The sequence below is a fragment of the Perca fluviatilis genome, chromosome 14 (genome assembly GCF_010015445.1).
Source record: "Perca fluviatilis chromosome 14, GENO_Pfluv_1.0, whole genome shotgun sequence".
In the NCBI taxonomy this organism is placed as follows: domain Eukaryota; kingdom Metazoa; phylum Chordata; class Actinopteri; order Perciformes; family Percidae; genus Perca; species Perca fluviatilis.
In genome coordinates, this window is record NC_053125.1 from 1087162 (window position 1) to 1104988 (window position 17827).

At 39.7% G+C, this 17827-nt stretch overlaps 1 protein-coding gene across 5 annotated transcripts in view; it reads right to left on the bottom strand.

The window, feature by feature from the left end:
• The window catches only part of sorcs2 (sortilin-related VPS10 domain containing receptor 2), a 411460-nt gene that overhangs the window by 68904 nt on the left and 324729 nt on the right, over positions 1–17827 (bottom strand). For all 5 annotated transcript variants that reach the window (XM_039822700.1, XM_039822701.1, XM_039822699.1 and 2 more), the window contains exons 8-11: positions 15714–15803; positions 7469–7648; positions 6053–6199; positions 1569–1671 (exon numbers count right to left, since the gene is read on the bottom strand). In XM_039822700.1, coding sequence (XP_039678634.1) covers positions 1569–1671; positions 6053–6199; positions 7469–7648; positions 15714–15803 — 520 coding nt within the window. The remainder of the gene's footprint in view (positions 1–1568; positions 1672–6052; positions 6200–7468; positions 7649–15713; positions 15804–17827) is intronic.

Consider the following 17827-nt stretch of genomic DNA (forward strand, 5'->3'; position numbering starts at 1 on the left):
TAACCTAACAACCGCGGTCCCACATAAGCTGTGTCACCACGCTGGTTAACAACTAGTTCAGTCAACCATCAGGGTTTCCCAATCCAGCGACGCGTGTTCACATAAAAGAGGCAGTGTTTGCACAACATGACCAATAGCCACATATTTTACATAAGAAGAGCAAATTATAATTCTACATAAATATGAAGAACAAAGACTCGGTTTTACAGGGAAAACTCAAAACAGTCTCTGCTTCCTAAAACAGGAGGACAGCTGGCAAAAAAAAATAGGCGACGCTGTAGATGTGTAAATCACAAAGCTTATCAATATCACTTCTCCATCAGTCAGGACCAAGATCTGACCATAATTACACTTGTGCTTTCCATAAACTGTCATTGCTTTAGCCTATTATTTCAGTTGCAACCCTGGCAGTGGAAGTGATCGTGACAGCAAATAAAAAAAAAAATATAAAAACATAATTCAAACCGCTGTGCGCATTATACACGGCTCAAGAAGCTGAGAAATAGCTGATATGTAATATAAATATACCCATCACGCCATCAGGGCGTCCAGCATGAGTTACCACAGCGATTGAACCCGGTATCAAGTGATCCACCTTCGTGATACAGAAAACTCTGGGTTGAACCTGAAGTTACCTCGTTAACCCCAAATCTTGCTTCGTAGTCCAGGCCTCTGGCCTCATAATGAAAGCATGGTTACCTTAGTAAAAGTGCCAAACAGCAGCTCCATTACCTTGTTCTAGTTCTGCCTGCAGAGCCTGGTAAAAAAGTATAAAGGTTTGGAAATTTGTGTTACTTGTGCTTATTTATTTTTTATGTATTATTATTTTTATTGATTTTAATTTTTTAAGTACTTTTTAAGTACCACTACTTTACCTGGATTATTTTAATTTAAGCTATTTTGTAATTAATTCATTCATTTAAATGTATTTAATTGATTGGATGAACTATAATTTGCCTAAAGATGATTATTTTGTATTTTTTTCCGTCTGATTGAATGCTTGTGTTAAAAAAATAAATCAGACGTTACTCAACAGTTACTCAGTACTTGAGTAGTTTTTTTCACCAAGGACTTTTTTAGTCTTACTCAAGTAATTATTTGGATGACTACTTTTTACTTTTACTTGAGTCATATTATTCTGAAGTAACAGTACTTTTACTTGAGTACAATTTTTGGCTACTCTGCCCACCTCTGGTCGTAGTTTGGGTTATCATAGTTGTATCTAGCAACATGAAAGAGTGAAGAATATAACAGTTCTCTCGATAAGACTAATGCATGTGCTGTCTAGGTGAAGTTGGTTAACGCCGGAGTAAGTTGAGTCTAATACAAAATCCCTTCAAAAGTACATTTAGAACAGTGTGTGATTAATGTGCTGCAGCACCCTCAGCACCTCCACTTCCCATGCCAAAGTATATTATTCTTTCTGAGCTTTCTTCCATTTAGTATTTCCTCATCTGAAGATCGTATAGCCCCTGGAGAAACATTTGTGATGCTGGGCTATATGACTGAAACAGACCTGACTTTTAAAAACATGTACAGAATAAGTTGTTTTTGCTGTGGAGACTCACCAGCACCCATGATGAGACCTGGAGCAGAGTCTTTGGTGTGGACAGTCCCGGACACGTAGGGGTTGTCTGCCCAGCGGAGGTGGAGATGGAGGTGACAGTGGGGCTGCAGAACGCAAACACGTAGAGACATTTTCATTTGGGGATAAAAGTATCATTCTCCACTGTTCCACCTTCTAATAGATTGTTCTACAGTGGATTTGTGACCATGGCATTTAATACAAGGAAATATCACTTCAGTGAAATGGCGGGTGAACCAAAGACACTCGCTCATGTTCAGTTGTTTTTAATGAGTCTTACCACGAAGATATCTTATAATCCTCTGCGAACACCGCTCAGCATGGGGATTCATTGCTCCTAATCACATTTAACTTGGGGAAAGATCTTTAATGGAAGCTAATTCATGTGAAATGAGAACATGAGATTGGACTTTTTTGTTAGAGGCAGAGCTGCTCTCAACATTGTCGGTTTATTCTCAATAGGCAGGGCTGAAGACAGTCCATTCTACAAAGTCTAGAAACTTTCTGTCACAAATAACATTTTGTATTTCCGGAGAACCACTGTTGCAATGACACTTGTTATTATAGGACAATAAGTAAATATGTTTTGCCTGAAGTATGTTTGCAGCAACACAATTACATTCTTTAAAGCCCAATGAATTAAAGTCAACTCCCTATGTCCCTTCTATAGACATGTCATTAAGACCCTTTGTGCCAATGGAGCCTAATTAATTGACATTAATTAATATTTACTTTATCATAGAATGACTGCACTCTTTGTTGGTTAGCAAAAGTTGTTTAATGTTTTGGACAAATAATAAATTGGGGGCACCAGTTCAATAAAGAACAGCTGATAATCATGCCTTTTAGTCCCAAAAATTGAAAGTCTTTGCTACGAAGAAATTAATTCATATACTGCCACAATTTGCCTCTCAATATATATGTCAGTCTCTCCATGGCCATACTGTACATTGCGCCACATTCTTGATCCAAGCACCAATTGTAGGTGCCTCCATTTTCTTCCAGATGGGAGCTATAGCAAAACCAATACATTTATATTCTTGGGGGTTTCAGATTCAGATTTGTTGAATACAGGTGCGCAAAATCATCTCAGGGTCACGTGGAATGTTCACAGACAAGATGAACACAGTGTTATTGATCATTTCCCTCCAGAATGTTTTCATTTAGAAATGACCGATTCATTTACCTAAGACTATACACTGCTAAATCAGAAAAAGCATAAATAAATAAGACAAAAGGAATGAATGGAAACTAACACAGAATCAACACGTTAATGGCAAACAATGAATAAAGCAAACTATAATGCCGAATCAGACAGCAGCGTATACGTCTGCGGGAGATTACCACCTAAAGGCCCTAGTTGCTATACAGTATCTTCCCTACAACCCAGAGCATCAACCAGTTGTGTCCAGGGTTTGATAGTCCCTCTTAGGCACGATATTTTGTTTCATCGTCTACATCACGATGTGCGCATGCGCGGTAGTCACATCGCAGGACGTTGCGATGTTGACGCTAAAACTTTTTTGCTGCTCGATAAAAAGTAAACTTTCACCGTTCTCCTTTTACATGATTGTTACCTGATTGTTACCGGCCGAGCCTTCCCCTTTAAGACAGGTGGTCACGTGACGTAATGTTACTCCGACGGCGTTTGTTATGGGAAGTGAGGCTCTCCGTGTGTAGTAAAGTACCGTTAGCGGCAGCTGCCGCTGACACAGTGATGCACATGCTTTTCCATGGGTAGTGAAGCTACAGTAGTCAGTGTTTTATGTGCTAAAGCTAATATAGTTAGCCTGAAGAAATAAGGCGTCTGTCCCAACTAACGTTACGGTTCGGAGCTGGAAACGTAACACCAATCTCCAACAGCAGTCTGTGTCTGATACAACCTCATTTACACTGACTGAAGTGCTCTTGGATACACAGTTTGTTGCTAGTCTGTGACGTGCAGCCAACCACCAATCACAATCAATGTTGATCAATTTATCTAACAAAGCCGGCCCCGCTAGTCCACCACAACCTGAAATTTAGAGGAAGCAACATGCATGCATTATTATTAATATCATTCACTTCAGCCTGGATTGATAGTATTATATGAATACAATGGTGTCATGTCAGTCAACCAGTGTATTTAACTACCTAATGGCCCTCTCCAAAATCTCTTCAGAAGAGTAGTCACAGCGCTTACCTGCTTTGGTTTTTGTAAAGCATTAAAGTTCAACAAAGAATGGTTCACATTAGAACATTTCCTTTTTCATTTTAATTTTCTATGTAGATGCATTCCCCTACCAAATCACCCCAGTAGTCGAGAATGATTTAGTATTTCCAAATAGAGCTATTTATATCATCTTGTAAAAATTAGTCGCAATATATATCGCAGGAAAAAATAAATATCGCAATGTCAGTTTTTTTTTTCCAATATCGTGCAGGCCTAGTCCTTCCCATCCCATTTACATCTACAGTTAATCTGAACTAAACTTCCTTATTTTGATGTTAACAAATTCTAGTCTCACTAATCTAAATCTCCCATAATTGAAATATAAAGACATTCAGCTGCAAGTAGTATATAAACATCAGTATTATTATTCAGCATAATAGCATCATAAAAATGAACATTCCCATTGCACAGCATCACATTACAAGGATGATGTTACATAGCAAACATCAGGGCATTCCTATGTTTGTACATATATCTTATATATATGAGGGTATATCGGTGTATACAGAAATTAAACAGAAAATAAACAGTTCTACTTTGAAATCATTTTTTTCACAGTTCTGCTTGGCGTTTGATAAACTCTCCACCTCTGTCCTCCTTTCTGAGGAGGTGTTTTATCAAGCCTCTTCTCATAGAAGGGTGCTTGTGAGAGAGAGAGAGAGAGAGAGAGAGAGAGAGAGAGAGAGAGAGAGCGAGAGAGAGAGAGAGAGAGAGAGCAATTCCTGTTTAGGTTCCTTGTGATCTGGCATTTGGAAAGCCAACACATCCATGGTTATTTGAAAAGTAAACATCGGTGTCTTTGTTCTAGATTAGATCTCCAAGTGTGTCCCGTGGAATGTAAAAGCCTGTAGCAGATTTCAGGTTGTAAAGCTGACATTTCAGTCCTCTCGGAGCCTGTTAAAAGCCTTGCTCAGAGTTTAGGGGTTAACCAAAAGCTTCTTCACGCTACCCTACCAAGGTCTTCTCTGTTTATATCAATGCATGAATCTATCCTCATAGAAATCACCTGTCTTACCACTACTAAAATACCGATTTTCAATGTGTTTTTTTTCCAAACAGCCATTCAAAATAGAGAATTGCCAGGTAGGTGATCATATCTGTCTTTATCTTTGTCGGAATATCTGAAATCTATTCTGTGGTCATAGAAGTAATGTGCAGGCTTTGTGCACCAGTAGGCTTTTTAAATACACCAAGATGTTTTCACAGTCAATTTGAAGAAAGTCCATCTGCCAGCCTGCAGCCCCTTACCATAACATTTTTTTCCCACTGTGACTGACACGCTCTGTGAAAGCCTGCCTTCACATGTTGTGTTGAAAGCTCTATGATATATCATTTGTGAAAATAGGCCAACACATAAAACACCGATGTGTTAAGTGTTGAAATGGATCTTTTGACATGTCCGCTTTCTTTAAGACCTGACCTATCTCCATTTCTCTTGCTTTTTGACAAGCCTTTGCGTGTCAGTGGTGAACACTAAATATCTGTTTGTCTTCTGTGGTTTATACAGTACTTTGTAGTACTTTTCAACACTGGATTAAATGTAGAGTGTAGGCATTAATCTCCGCTGCACTTCATTCAGACATTATGCTAATTTTGTGCATACAAGAAGCCATTACTCTCAGCTGACCAAGGCAAGCCAATTGTATGGCTGGTATTAATATTGTACTCCTATCCAGACAATTAACGACAGAAATGAAATAGATGCAGGCCTACATCCTCCACCCAATTCAACTCAACACCAACACTTTCAAAGGGGTTGGTTGAAATGTTGGCAGATACACATATTTGCTTTCTTGCCAAGAGTTACATTAGAAAATTGATACTACTCTCATATCTGTCCGTTAATAATGAGGCTTCGGCCAGCAGCCAGTAAGCTCAGCTTAGCAAAAAGAAACAGCTAACCTGGTTCTAGCCAAAAGGTAACAAAATCCTATTGCCAGCGCCTCTAAAGCTAACTATTTAACACGTTACATCATACGAGTGAAATATGGCAAACTGAGTTTGAGTTTTACAAGGGGTGTATGTGTTATGTACTCTCAGAAAGTGAAAAAGGATATTTCCCAAAATGTCGAACCAAGTTCTGTTTAATCACACAGAAATTGTACTCGTGGTGACTTTAAATAAGATAATTTTAAAGTTTTAATTTCTGATTGCCTGGCAGAACTATTGTCCATCAAGCTCAATACATTCCTTATTTAATCTCAGGTAATAGATAAAAAAAAAAAGAAAAGTAACTTTTTGAGTGGTGAACTTACCGCTTTGCAGCTGATGGGCTTGCCATTCATGTCAGTGGTAGGTGGGGCCAAGGCTTCCCAGTTTTGGCCTTTGTTATAGGTGATGAGAGTTGTCACTTTGCCATCGATCTTCTGATTGGCCAGGAAGACTCCTCTGATTCCACGCACCTGGTAAAGTGGATTTACAACAGCTGGGGTTAACTGTGCAAAAAACTATCTGAACTTATGCTGCGCTCGGTGTGTGTGTGCGTGTACACAATTCAGCAGTAAGCCAAACTCCATTCAAATGAATACGTGAGTCAGGATATAACTTTCCATTTGGTAAATGGATGTACACTTTAAACACACAGGGCTAGATTTATCAAGCCGTTTTCGCCTGTTCCAGTAAGAACTGTGACAGATTAGAAGCCCACCCCCTCCTCCTTGTCAACTGCTGATGAGTCTATAGCAAGTATGCTAAACAAGTTGTATGCTCGCTTTGAGGCCATCAAAGCAGCCAACAACCAAAAACCGCTGACGCAGAGGTTAATAAATGGGTGGGTGCGCCTTTCACACCCATGTCCATTACTGAGCATTACGTCAGGAGGTCTTGCAAGTATGTGAAGACTAGGAAAGCAGGAGGACCTGAAGGTACCAATGGGCGGGTCCTCAAACTGTGTGCTGAGCAACAAGCGCCGATATTCACAAAGATATTCAACCTGTCACTAGCTCAGACTGTCATATCCACGTGCTTCAAGAAGTCCAGCATCATTCCTGTGACTAAGAAAACATGACTTACACCAAAGTGGCACACAATGAGAGTATGGATGGTGAGATGAGTTTCCTTCCCAGGGTGTCGGGTATATCACCCCACCCACCCCCCAAAATACACTTGGCCTCACAATTTGTGGTCATGTCCAATTTGTGACCAAGTGGTGCAAAGCTTTTGTTACTGACCTGTCACAGAGCTAGTACACTTGCTAGTTAAAATTTTAATATAATAATACTCCAGTACTGATAATGGCCGATCTACTATGACTGTTAACCACCAGTTTAATAAAGACAATTCATTTAGGTATTTGGGCATGGCAATTTCGGCATGACAAACAATTACATTTTGCACTCATCTTGTCATCTTGTCTTACTACCTAATAATATTCCTTTAAAATCTCAATCTCACAAATCTCATGTGGGAACCAATGGGTTTGGGGCTGAGTGCCAGAGACAGGTTTAGAAAGTCAGAAAGAGACTTGCATATTGTTGATTTTAATAGGTTTAGTTGACAATAAAGAAAATCTAAGAATAGTGAAAGTGTTATCCTTTTAGCATGACTAAATTGTTCTTTGTCATGACTTGGTTACATCCCACTGGTTGGCTGCACTGGATGTCCCCCGGAGGGTACAAAGCTTACATTTAGACCGTGCTCAGATCGAAAGTAACTCCTCCACCCCAACTCACCTCCAGTACGTCGATGAGGACATTCTCCTCTGGCTGCTTGGTGCTGCGCACATTTTCCAGGACGATGGAGTAGTAGACACCCTGCGGGTCGGACTGGTACAGGTTATATGTGTCGGACTGGTACCACTCCTGGAGCGCGAGGAAGACCTGGTTATCATCCGTACTCACTATCTGAACATCCTGGGGACAAAGATGAAGGGAGGAGAGAGAAGGAGACAGTCAGTATTTTCTAAATCAGTGGTTTTGGAAATGAAATAACAAAACAAAGAATAGTAATTGTGAAAACAGAGAGAAAAATGTGAGGGTTAAAACAGGAAAGTGATTTAACTCTGAATAAATAGGAGAAAACAAGAGAAACAACTGAATGGTAAAGCAGAGAAGTAAATAAAAGTAATGACAGTAAGGAAGAAGTAGTTGGAAAAGGGAAAAGGAGAGGACTTAATAGATAAAGCAGTAAAAGCAGCTATAGAAGCAAACTGGAGGAAATAGCCATAGAAAAACTGGTTTTGGCAGCTTAGAAAAGTTGTTAGGTGTTCTTGTCAAAGCTTACACACCTCCGATGCTTCATCATTAATAAAATACTGTAACAACGTAGCACTTTCTCTGTGTCGGTGATTACATTAACATAAAGTTTGAAGATTAAGCCATCAGAACGCAGGGGAAAGTGCCCAAGAAGGTGTGTCTCTCGTCATCGCCAATGTCACTTTGCTCAGAAAAAACACAAAAGCCCAATTACCCCTTAACTTACGGTTGTTGTTCAGAGTCATAACAGTATCGAAAGCTGTGCACTGATCTTCATAAATGTACTGTTTCTGAGTCACCCAGATCTCTCTGAGATTTTGCTCCGGCTCTGTCACATTAGTTTTTGTAACTGTTTGATGTTTGGCTTTAAAGACCAACCGTTGTTGACCTCAAGAGCCCAGTGAAGAAGAACGCATTTGTTGTAAAAGGATACACAGGGAACAGTAACAGTAACTTTTAGGATGTGTGACTTGTCGTTTTTCATGAATATTTACCAGCACCATCAATTCCAAGTATTCCTTTTGGCTTGAAATTTTACATTTGCATTTGCATGAACTGGGATAGACGCTCCATATTCGTGCGCCACCTTGAAATACGTTAGCCGGTAAGGGACATACAGGACATACTGCTCCTCCTTTCACGTTTTCTCTGTCACATGATAAACTCACAGTTCCCGGCCCCGGTGGCAAGTTTGAAGAAGGAAACATGGAGGACCACACGTATTCAAAATCCAAATTTCAGGAACAGGAGTCTTTTTCTTCTTCGCCCAGAAAAAGAAAAAGAGCAAGAGGCCGGCTTTTTGAAGCGTGAAGGCTACCGTAGCTGTAATTCATACTGTGAACTGCGTGGTGCGAGAGAGTTGATTGCGATATATGATCTCAACGCTAGATGGGAGAAATTCCTACACATTGGACCTTTAAAAATATATGAACCACAGTAGTTTGGTTTAGAATTTCTTTATTGGCACCTAGGTGCACCGGTTTTAGATGAAGCACACACATTTAGTTTAGTTTCCCTGTTTCCAGAAGCTGTTTTTCAAAACCACATACTATATGAGCAGTATGTACTGATTTGGCTAAAATGTAGCATGTAGTATTCAGAATGTAAACAAAAACAAAATCTGGAGTATGCCAAAAATACCAGGATGCCGTACTGATTTGGAAAAAATCTCCAGTATGCATCGGAGCAGTCTACCTTGGTTACTGTATCCGTATCCAACAATGCAAAGCGCTGGAACGTTTACTGGAAGCATTTTACAATTTCCGTCTGCTATTTCATCACTAAAGTCACGTCTGAGAATCAGCGAGAAATCAACTGTGTAGGTGGAGTATGGGCAATTTTACGAAAATAGATGGCAAATTGTAAATTTGCTCCAGCGTTTTCAGAGTTGAGAAGCTCCACAAACTGACAATGACAGCTTGCTAGCTGGCCGGCTGGCCATTCACGCTTCATGGCACATGCCAAAACTGTAATGCTTTCTTGACATAAGAAGGGCTTTTAAGAAAGTTCCTTACTTAAGTAATGAAAGCATACATTCATTCCAGTTTTCTTTTTCTTTTTTTTAATAGATTAAACTACCACCTTCTCCTTGCAACATGACTGAGACTTGGTTCAGAATGGTGTCCTGCTCATTTCAATAAAAACAACACCAGATTTCCCCTGGCAGTCAGCTATGACATAATAGCCTCTTAAGTGTGCTCACCTTCTCTCAGCAGCATTGAGCTCATTTTCTTTCACAGTCTAACAGATCCCATTAATCCTGAAAATCCTCATCATGCCCCTTGGACCTTATTCACACGGAATTCTCTAAAGAAGTCTTGGTTACACTTTACTTGAAGGTACCTACATAAGACTGACATGACACTGTTATAAACATGATAAACAAGTCGTAAACGTTTATGACATAACGCTTCTTTTAGTAAGTGTCATTCGGTTTTTGTCATGACATGTTAGGGTTAGGGTTAGAGTTAGGGTTCATGTGTCATTGCTGTGACATGTGTTCATGACAGTGTCATGTCACTCTTATGTAGATACCTTCAAGTAAAGTCTTTGATATAGTAGTCCCATATATTTTACCTTTCAGAAAGACTTCACTGGCTTCTGGCTTCTTTCAGCTTTCCTTAACATACCCTTGAGGCTATTATCTATTTATTATAAGCATGTTTCCAAATTGCCTTCTTGTTAAAGCTGGAAAATCATTGGTCAGTGGTTACAAACAGAATTTGATGATGATCTGATATAGTGCTGTGAAAAAGTGAACAAATAAATCTTTTGTATCAGGCTTTTTTTGGGGAGTTTGGAACACACTGGTTCTGCACTGGTGATTGCAACCCAGTTTCACGGCAGTTTGTGAAATGGTCAAGTTTTTTTTAATCTATTAATTCGTGTACACGGACACGATTATGTCGTTTAATTTCTGGTGCTCAGCAAGGAATGGGAAGCATCTATAAGGAGGTTGGGTTTGGGAAAAAAAAAGAACGGGGAAAGGACACGTCACACACCCGCGGTCTCTGGGGGACGCGCGACAACAATGGGACGGTTGTGTTTAGGGAAAGAAGAACGGAGAAAGGAACCGTCAACCGTCAACAACGGGGAAATGAAACGCCACACGTGGGAAAGTCCTGTGTTGTTTGACCCATCCACCACCCCAACCAACCTCCCTACGCAGATTTTCAGCTTTTCATACTACTCCCTACCGTAGTCGTGCTGTGATCACGAAATATGCTTCCCATTGAAATACATTACATTAAAATTTGTGCTCACCACCATGAAAAAAAACGACATAATCGTGTCCGTGTACACAAATTAATACATTAAATAACGTAACCATTTCACGAACTTCCGTGAGACTGGGTTGGTGATTGCTACTACCAGGGCATCCTGGCATGTCAGTCTGACACTGAAAGCCATACAAGTGTTCACCTTTTATCTCCACCAAGGACTTTTTTGTAATAACAGAAATAACAATAGTGAAACACAATACAGAAAAAAACTAATTACAATATTAGGTAAAGTGCAACCACATGTCGCATATGAGGCATTTAAATTGACTTCCATACCAAACACTGAACAAATCATTAGGTCAGCGTTTGGATTTCAACAATTCTGTTTCCAATTCCGGTTCTTCCTTTGGATTCCGGTTCTTATCGATTCTCGATTCCGGTTCTTTGAGTTTATTTGAGTTTTACTGGGCTTTTTCAAGTAAAGCCAGACTTTAGAGCTTATTGTGCTCCATGGCTGCAACACAACAAGTGCCTGGCCGCTACAGAAACCTAAACTTGCGCATGTTAAATTTGGAATCGATGTTCGGATTTGAAACCCAATCTTCCAAACGATTCCAATAAAGAAACGGCTGATGATTGGAGAGTTGGCATGTGTTAACCCTCTATGCTATTAAGGATGCAGGGGAATAAATAACCGCTCAGTTGTGGATTTATCGTTTTGGAATTATTATGCACTTTCTGAGAAGATTGGCTTAATAACAAAACTTCTGAAAGGTCAACAATAGCCCTCTTTTGGAAATAGCCCTCTTTTCATGCTAACCAATCAGAATGAGGCTAGCTTAAAGCAATGCAGAGAAATCGAACAATACCTAACATGATTTATGGATTAATAATTATGGATTTTTTGTACAAAGACACTAGTTCCAGGGTAGATTAAAAAGCTTCTGGAAGGCCAACGATCATACAGAAGACCTTGTTAAAACAGCGCATCTATCTGCTTCAAAACCCCAAAAAGGAAGTCTCTAAACTATATTGATCTGGAGATATTGAAAATGAACATACAAGAAATAATTTTATGTCCTATATGACATTGTCTACTGCAGAGGTTTACCGTGTGAAATAAGGCAGTAGCATGTCTTAACAAGTTGACACGTGTCAACCTGTGATGACCCAAATTAAGACACTGTATACACGGTATATGGTGTGCATTATATGGCATCAGTGTGTGTTGCCTTTGTTGATTACATACTTCCTGACACTATTCTTATCACACTGGAGTGCCTTTCTCTTTCAAGAACTATCACTTAAGACAAGACATTCTAGCTGGCCCACTGGAGCTGACTGTACATTGTGGTTGTATAGGGTTACTTGGTCAAATAAAGTGTTAAAGCTGTGTGTGTGTGTGTGTGTGTGTGTGTGTGTGTGTGTGTGTGTGTGTGTGTGTGTGTGTGTGTGTGTGTGTCTGGTTAATAACTCGGGTCAGGTCTCGCAGGACAGAGACAAACTGCTTTCTCTGATGGCCTCTGCATTTTTCATATTACAGCCTTTCAATTATTCACAGTGGAACAACATAGTGCTGGAAACAGTCCCTCCTTAACTGATTCACACACACTTTCACTACCTCTCCTCCATTCGTCTCCCACTCCATCCATCTTTCCCTTCTCAATTTCTCTCCCCTGTCCCCTCTCTCCTCCCCCCTATGTGTCGCTCAACCTAAAAGCTTTGCAACGTGTGACCTATCTGCTCACCCAAGTAAGAGGACACATGTAGAAAGAAAGGGTGACAAGAGACAGAGAGCAAACACACACACACACACACACACACACACACACACACACACACACACACAACACACACACACACACACACACACACACACACACACACATGTTCATATACAAACTGATTTATCCACCACCTACCTGCCACACCTAATTAAATTGATCATTATTGTCTCTACCTGTTGGAAGGAGAACAAGTGTGTGTGTGTGTGTGTGTGTGTGTGTGTGTGTGTGTGTGTGTGTGTGTGTGTGTGTGGTGTGTGGCTGTGTGTGTAGATTGTACTTGTTGTCTTAGATTGTACAGAATGAATGTAGTCCCCTCTCTGTTTGAACAAAATTACACTTGTCCCCTGATTAATGGTATGGAGCAACGTTCACACCTGCATGGTTGTATATATTAAAGTCATAAAAGACATCAGTGTCAGTAGTTATGTGACAAGTTTGACAGCAAAGAATTACATAGTGTTAATATGTTTCCTGCTCTGTATCTGTAGAGGAAAATTGCCAAAAGAGCCTTTAGATGATTGAAACCTCTTTAAGACCTTTCTGTTGAACCAGAAACAGCTCTGAAGTCGCCAGCGCTAAACCCACCAGACTCCATTTAAAAAAAGCAATACTTTTAGCGTGTATAAAGCCAACATATTTTCACATGTAAATCGGTAAACTATGTGTTTATTCAACCAAAACTAGAGTTGTGATGGTTGGAAAAGTGGAAAGACGACCCAAAACAGCTTTTCATAGTCTTATTTTGTTTCTGTCAACTTTGAATGAAGTGTATTTTACGATGCTAAAATTACTGTTTATTTACAGGGTGTATGGTGGCTTTAGCGAACGCAATTTCACGGATGTTTTATGCTTAAAAAAAAGGATCTTACTCTTTAAAGGAGAAATCCGGCGCAAAATGAACCTAGGGGTTAATAACACGTGTACAAAGTCGACCATTCTCTGTGATTTGTTTTCGTGCTAATCGAATGTGACCAGTTTTAGCGCAAACCCCTAATTAGCTTATAACGCTAGTCATCGGGGCACTGGTAAAAATAAATCGCTATTTCTACACCACTAACAAGGCTCAAAATAGCACCACACTTCCACGGTACATAATGAGGGTCCCTACCATGTAAACCGAAGCATTGAGAACTTTGTAAGTGTACAGACAGTTTATTAAAAAGACAGATTATAAAGACCGTACCGTTCATGTATACATGCGGCCGCCATCTGGGGAAAACCGCCAAGACCAGTCGAACGACGAACACTGTGCATGCAGCCAAGTTACTTCTCAATAGAAATGGTCATGATTATTTTCGTAATATTTGTATACCAGAGAAATGTTTTGAATATTGACAACATTAAAGAGCCACAGCCATATGTGGACATTTCAGTATTATTATGGGAAAATTCTTGTTTCTTTAAAATGACCAGAAACAGAAGTCACACTTGGTTGGTGTAGCCCAATTAGCCTGATGTTAGCTACTCTTTCTTCTAACTACTACTCAAAGCACTTTTACACCATTGACACACACATTTACACATCCGGGGTTCAGGTTCAGTGTCTTTCCTTTGACATGGGGCAGGGATCGAACCACCGACCTTCCAATGGGTAGACACCCATTGGATGGGTAGACACCCATTGGAAGGTTGGTCGTCTGACTGCTCTACCACCTGAACCACAGCTGCCCCTTCGTGTGTGCATGCATGTGTGTGTGTGTGTGTGTGTGCGTGCATGTGTGTGTGTGTGTGTGTGCATGCATGTGTGTGTGTGTGTGTGTGTGTGTGCATGCATGTGTGTGTGTGTGTGTTGGTGGAAAACACTCAACAAAGTCGTCAACTGCAGTGATCGTCTTAAAGGTTTTCTTAGTTTAAGGCTGACGTCTCCCCGGGCTTTACATTCAGTCAGCGCAGTTCAATAGCACTCAGGCTAGCGTAAATGGCCCCCTGTGCTGCCTGCGCTGACAGCAAAGGTTCCTTGTCTTGTATTGAACTAGAGCTCATTTTTCATCTTGCCTATGTCAGCGAGACGGGATGCGACTGGATCGATGTTTAGTGGTGAATATTTTATGGGAGCTATCATGTATCAGACCAGTACCAGGATTAATTTGGGTACAGGCACTGTACTAACATCTGACACCAACAAAGAAGTGGAACATAATATGTGTAGGCTTAAGTGAAGGAAGGGCAGGGTGTTGAAAACATGTCTTATATTTTAGATTCTTCAAAGTAGCCACCCTTTGCTTTTTTATTAATAAGGGAAAAAATTCCACTAATTAACCCTGACAAAGCTCACCTGTGAAGGTAAAACCATTTCAGGTGACTACCTCATGAAGCTCATTGAGAGAACACCAAGGGTTTGCAGAGTTATCAAAAAAAGCAAAGGGTGGCTACTTTGAAGAATCTAAAATATAAGACATGTTTTCAGTTATTTCACACTTTTTTGTTAAGTACATAATTCTATATGAGTTCATTCATAGTTTTGATGATGCCTTCAGTGAGAATCTACAACGTAAATAGTCATGAAAATAAAGGAAACGCATTGAATGAGAAGGTGTGTCCAAACTTTTGGCCTGTACTGTAAATGTGAAGCGTTGTATATGTGAAGCGTTGTAAATGTGAAACGTTGTAAATGTGAAGCGTTGTAAATGTGAAACGTAAATGTGAAGCGTTGTAAATATGAAGTTTTGTAAATGTGACTGTAAATGTGAAGTTTTGTAAATGTGAAACGTTGTAAATGAAGCGGTGTGTTTTTGAAACAACTCAACTTTGACGGTTAAGAAATCCAAGCAGAGCAACTTTCTTGTCTAGTAAGACCTTTTTAAAGATATATATTTTGGTATTCCTGCCTTTATTGGACCGTAGACGGAGAATCAAACAGGAGAGAGGTGTATGACATGCAACAAGGCAACAAAATATGTATTTCTACATGTTCAGTGTTTGAGGGGGAAGTGTACTGTCTTTAGAGCTTTAAAGCCTCTGAAACAAACTGCAGTGAAACATTGAAACATGTGTTACTCAGGATTGTGAAAAACAATTTAAAAAACCACAACATGGTTGATCTGTGTGAACATACAAGAATAGGGGTTTAGCTATATGAATGTTACAAAAAGTTGATTGGGTCAGCGTCACAACGGTGCACTGGCAAATACCCAAAGTTTAGTTCTAAGTGACATCCGCAGTTAAAGAATAACAATAGTAAGAAGAGAAAGAGTCATTTTTGTTGTGCTTTACCTTTGGCAAGGCGTACTTGGGAAACTTCATCTGGACAAACTCATTGCGCCGATACGACACAAAGTGCTTGGTGCGATTCCCTGTGGTGACCTGGAAAAAGACAAATAAACTCTCAACACAGCAATCTTTTACTCGCAACAATCTGCCCACTACCCAAAAGTTCAAATCCACACTTTTCATTCTAGTTTGAGCTTGTTTGTTATCCCCACTTATTATGATGATTATTAATACTTTGCTCCTGATTTTTCAAACACACACGATCACACTTTCAGTGCAAAAGAGTGTGAAAAGAGAACTAATTTATACATTAAGAACAAAATAAAGGGTGCATGCATGTTCTATTAACCACATTTATAAAGATTTTTCAGGACCTTGTTTACGTCAGTTTACATTAAACACAAGACCAGTTTGTAAGTTGAAAGTGAAATAAAAAATTGAGTGTCACTGAGCTCCAGGAAACCTGTGCACCCAGAAACTGCAACGACCAAATTCAAGGCTTTTATTTTTGAAAATGCAATTTAGAGTAAGACATGTAAATAATGTTTCTAGAAAAAAAGAGAGAAAAAAACAAGTTTGGTCAACATCCAATGTGCAGCCGGTGTACAGACCTTGGTATTCACTACAAAAACAGGTACCTGTGGGTAAAAGGCTGAGTCATGCTTTCCCCCTCCGGAGAGAGCTGATTAGAAAGCTCACGAGGCGCTGGTGACTGACAGTGACTTTAACACGAGTTGAACATATCATATCCCAAGTGACGGGCTCGAACGCCTGCACAACACTTGAACATTTTTGGAAATGAACTGCCTGTCACCATTTTGCTTTTTTGTAAGGTGAGCAGTGCTAAAACTTTTCGAGCTGCTGCTTTTAAAATCTGATGGAAAACTTTGTATTTAGAGCTTCTATTTTGGGCTTTGTGGGATGAGCTTTTTTTCTCTATCGGATATCTGAGCGTCAATCGTCTGAGCTGTGATTACAACCGTTGTTTCTGATTGAAAGAAGCAGACTAGCGCTGGTTTTGTGAAATGCTGAACAGTAATAGAAAATACAGTATTAGGGGATCACTAAGGTCTATATAAAAGAGACTTCAGATACAGTATTAGGGGACCACTAAGGTCTATATAAAAGAGACTTCAGATACAGTATTAGAGGACCACTAAGGCCTATATAAAAGAGACTTCAGATACAGTATTAGGGGACCACTAAGGCCTATATAAAAGATACTTCAGATACAGTATTAGGGGACCACTAAGGTCTATATAAAAGAGACTTCAGATACAGTATTAGGGGACCACTAAGGTCTATATAAAAGAGACTTCAGATACAGTATTAGGGGACCACTAAGGCCTATATAAAAGAGACTTCAGATACAGTATTAGGGGACCACTAAGGTCTATATAAAAGAGACTTCAGATACAGTATTAGAGGACCACTAAGGCCTATATAAAAGAGACTTCAGATACAGTATTAGGGGACCACTAAGGCCTATATAAAAGATACTTCAGATACAGTATTAGGGGACCACTAAGGTCTATATAAAAGAGACTTCAGATACAGTATTAGGGGACCACTAAGGTCTATATAAAAGAGACTTCAGATACAGTATTAGGGGACCACTAAGGTCTATATAAAAGAGACTTCAGATACAGTATTAGGGGACCACTAAGGTCTATTTAAAAGAGACTTCAGATACAGTATTAGAGGACCACTAAGGTCTATATAAAAGAGACTTCAGATACAGTATTAGGGGACCACTAAGGTCTATATAAAAGAGACTTCAGATACAGTATTAGGGGACCACTAAGGTCTATATAAAAGAGACTTCAGATACAGTATTAGGGGACCACTAAGGCCTATATAAAAGAGACTTCAGATACAGTATTAGGGGACCACTAAGGCCTTTATAAAAGAGACTTCAGATACAGTATTAGGGGACCACTAAGGTCTATATAAAAGAGACTTCAGATACAGTATTAGGGGACCACTAAGGTCTATATAAAAGAGATTTCAGATACAGTATTAGGGGACCACTAAGGCCTATATAAAAGAGACTTCAGATACAGTATTAGGGGACCACAAAGGCCTATATAAAGATAATCATGAGTGTGGTCTAGACC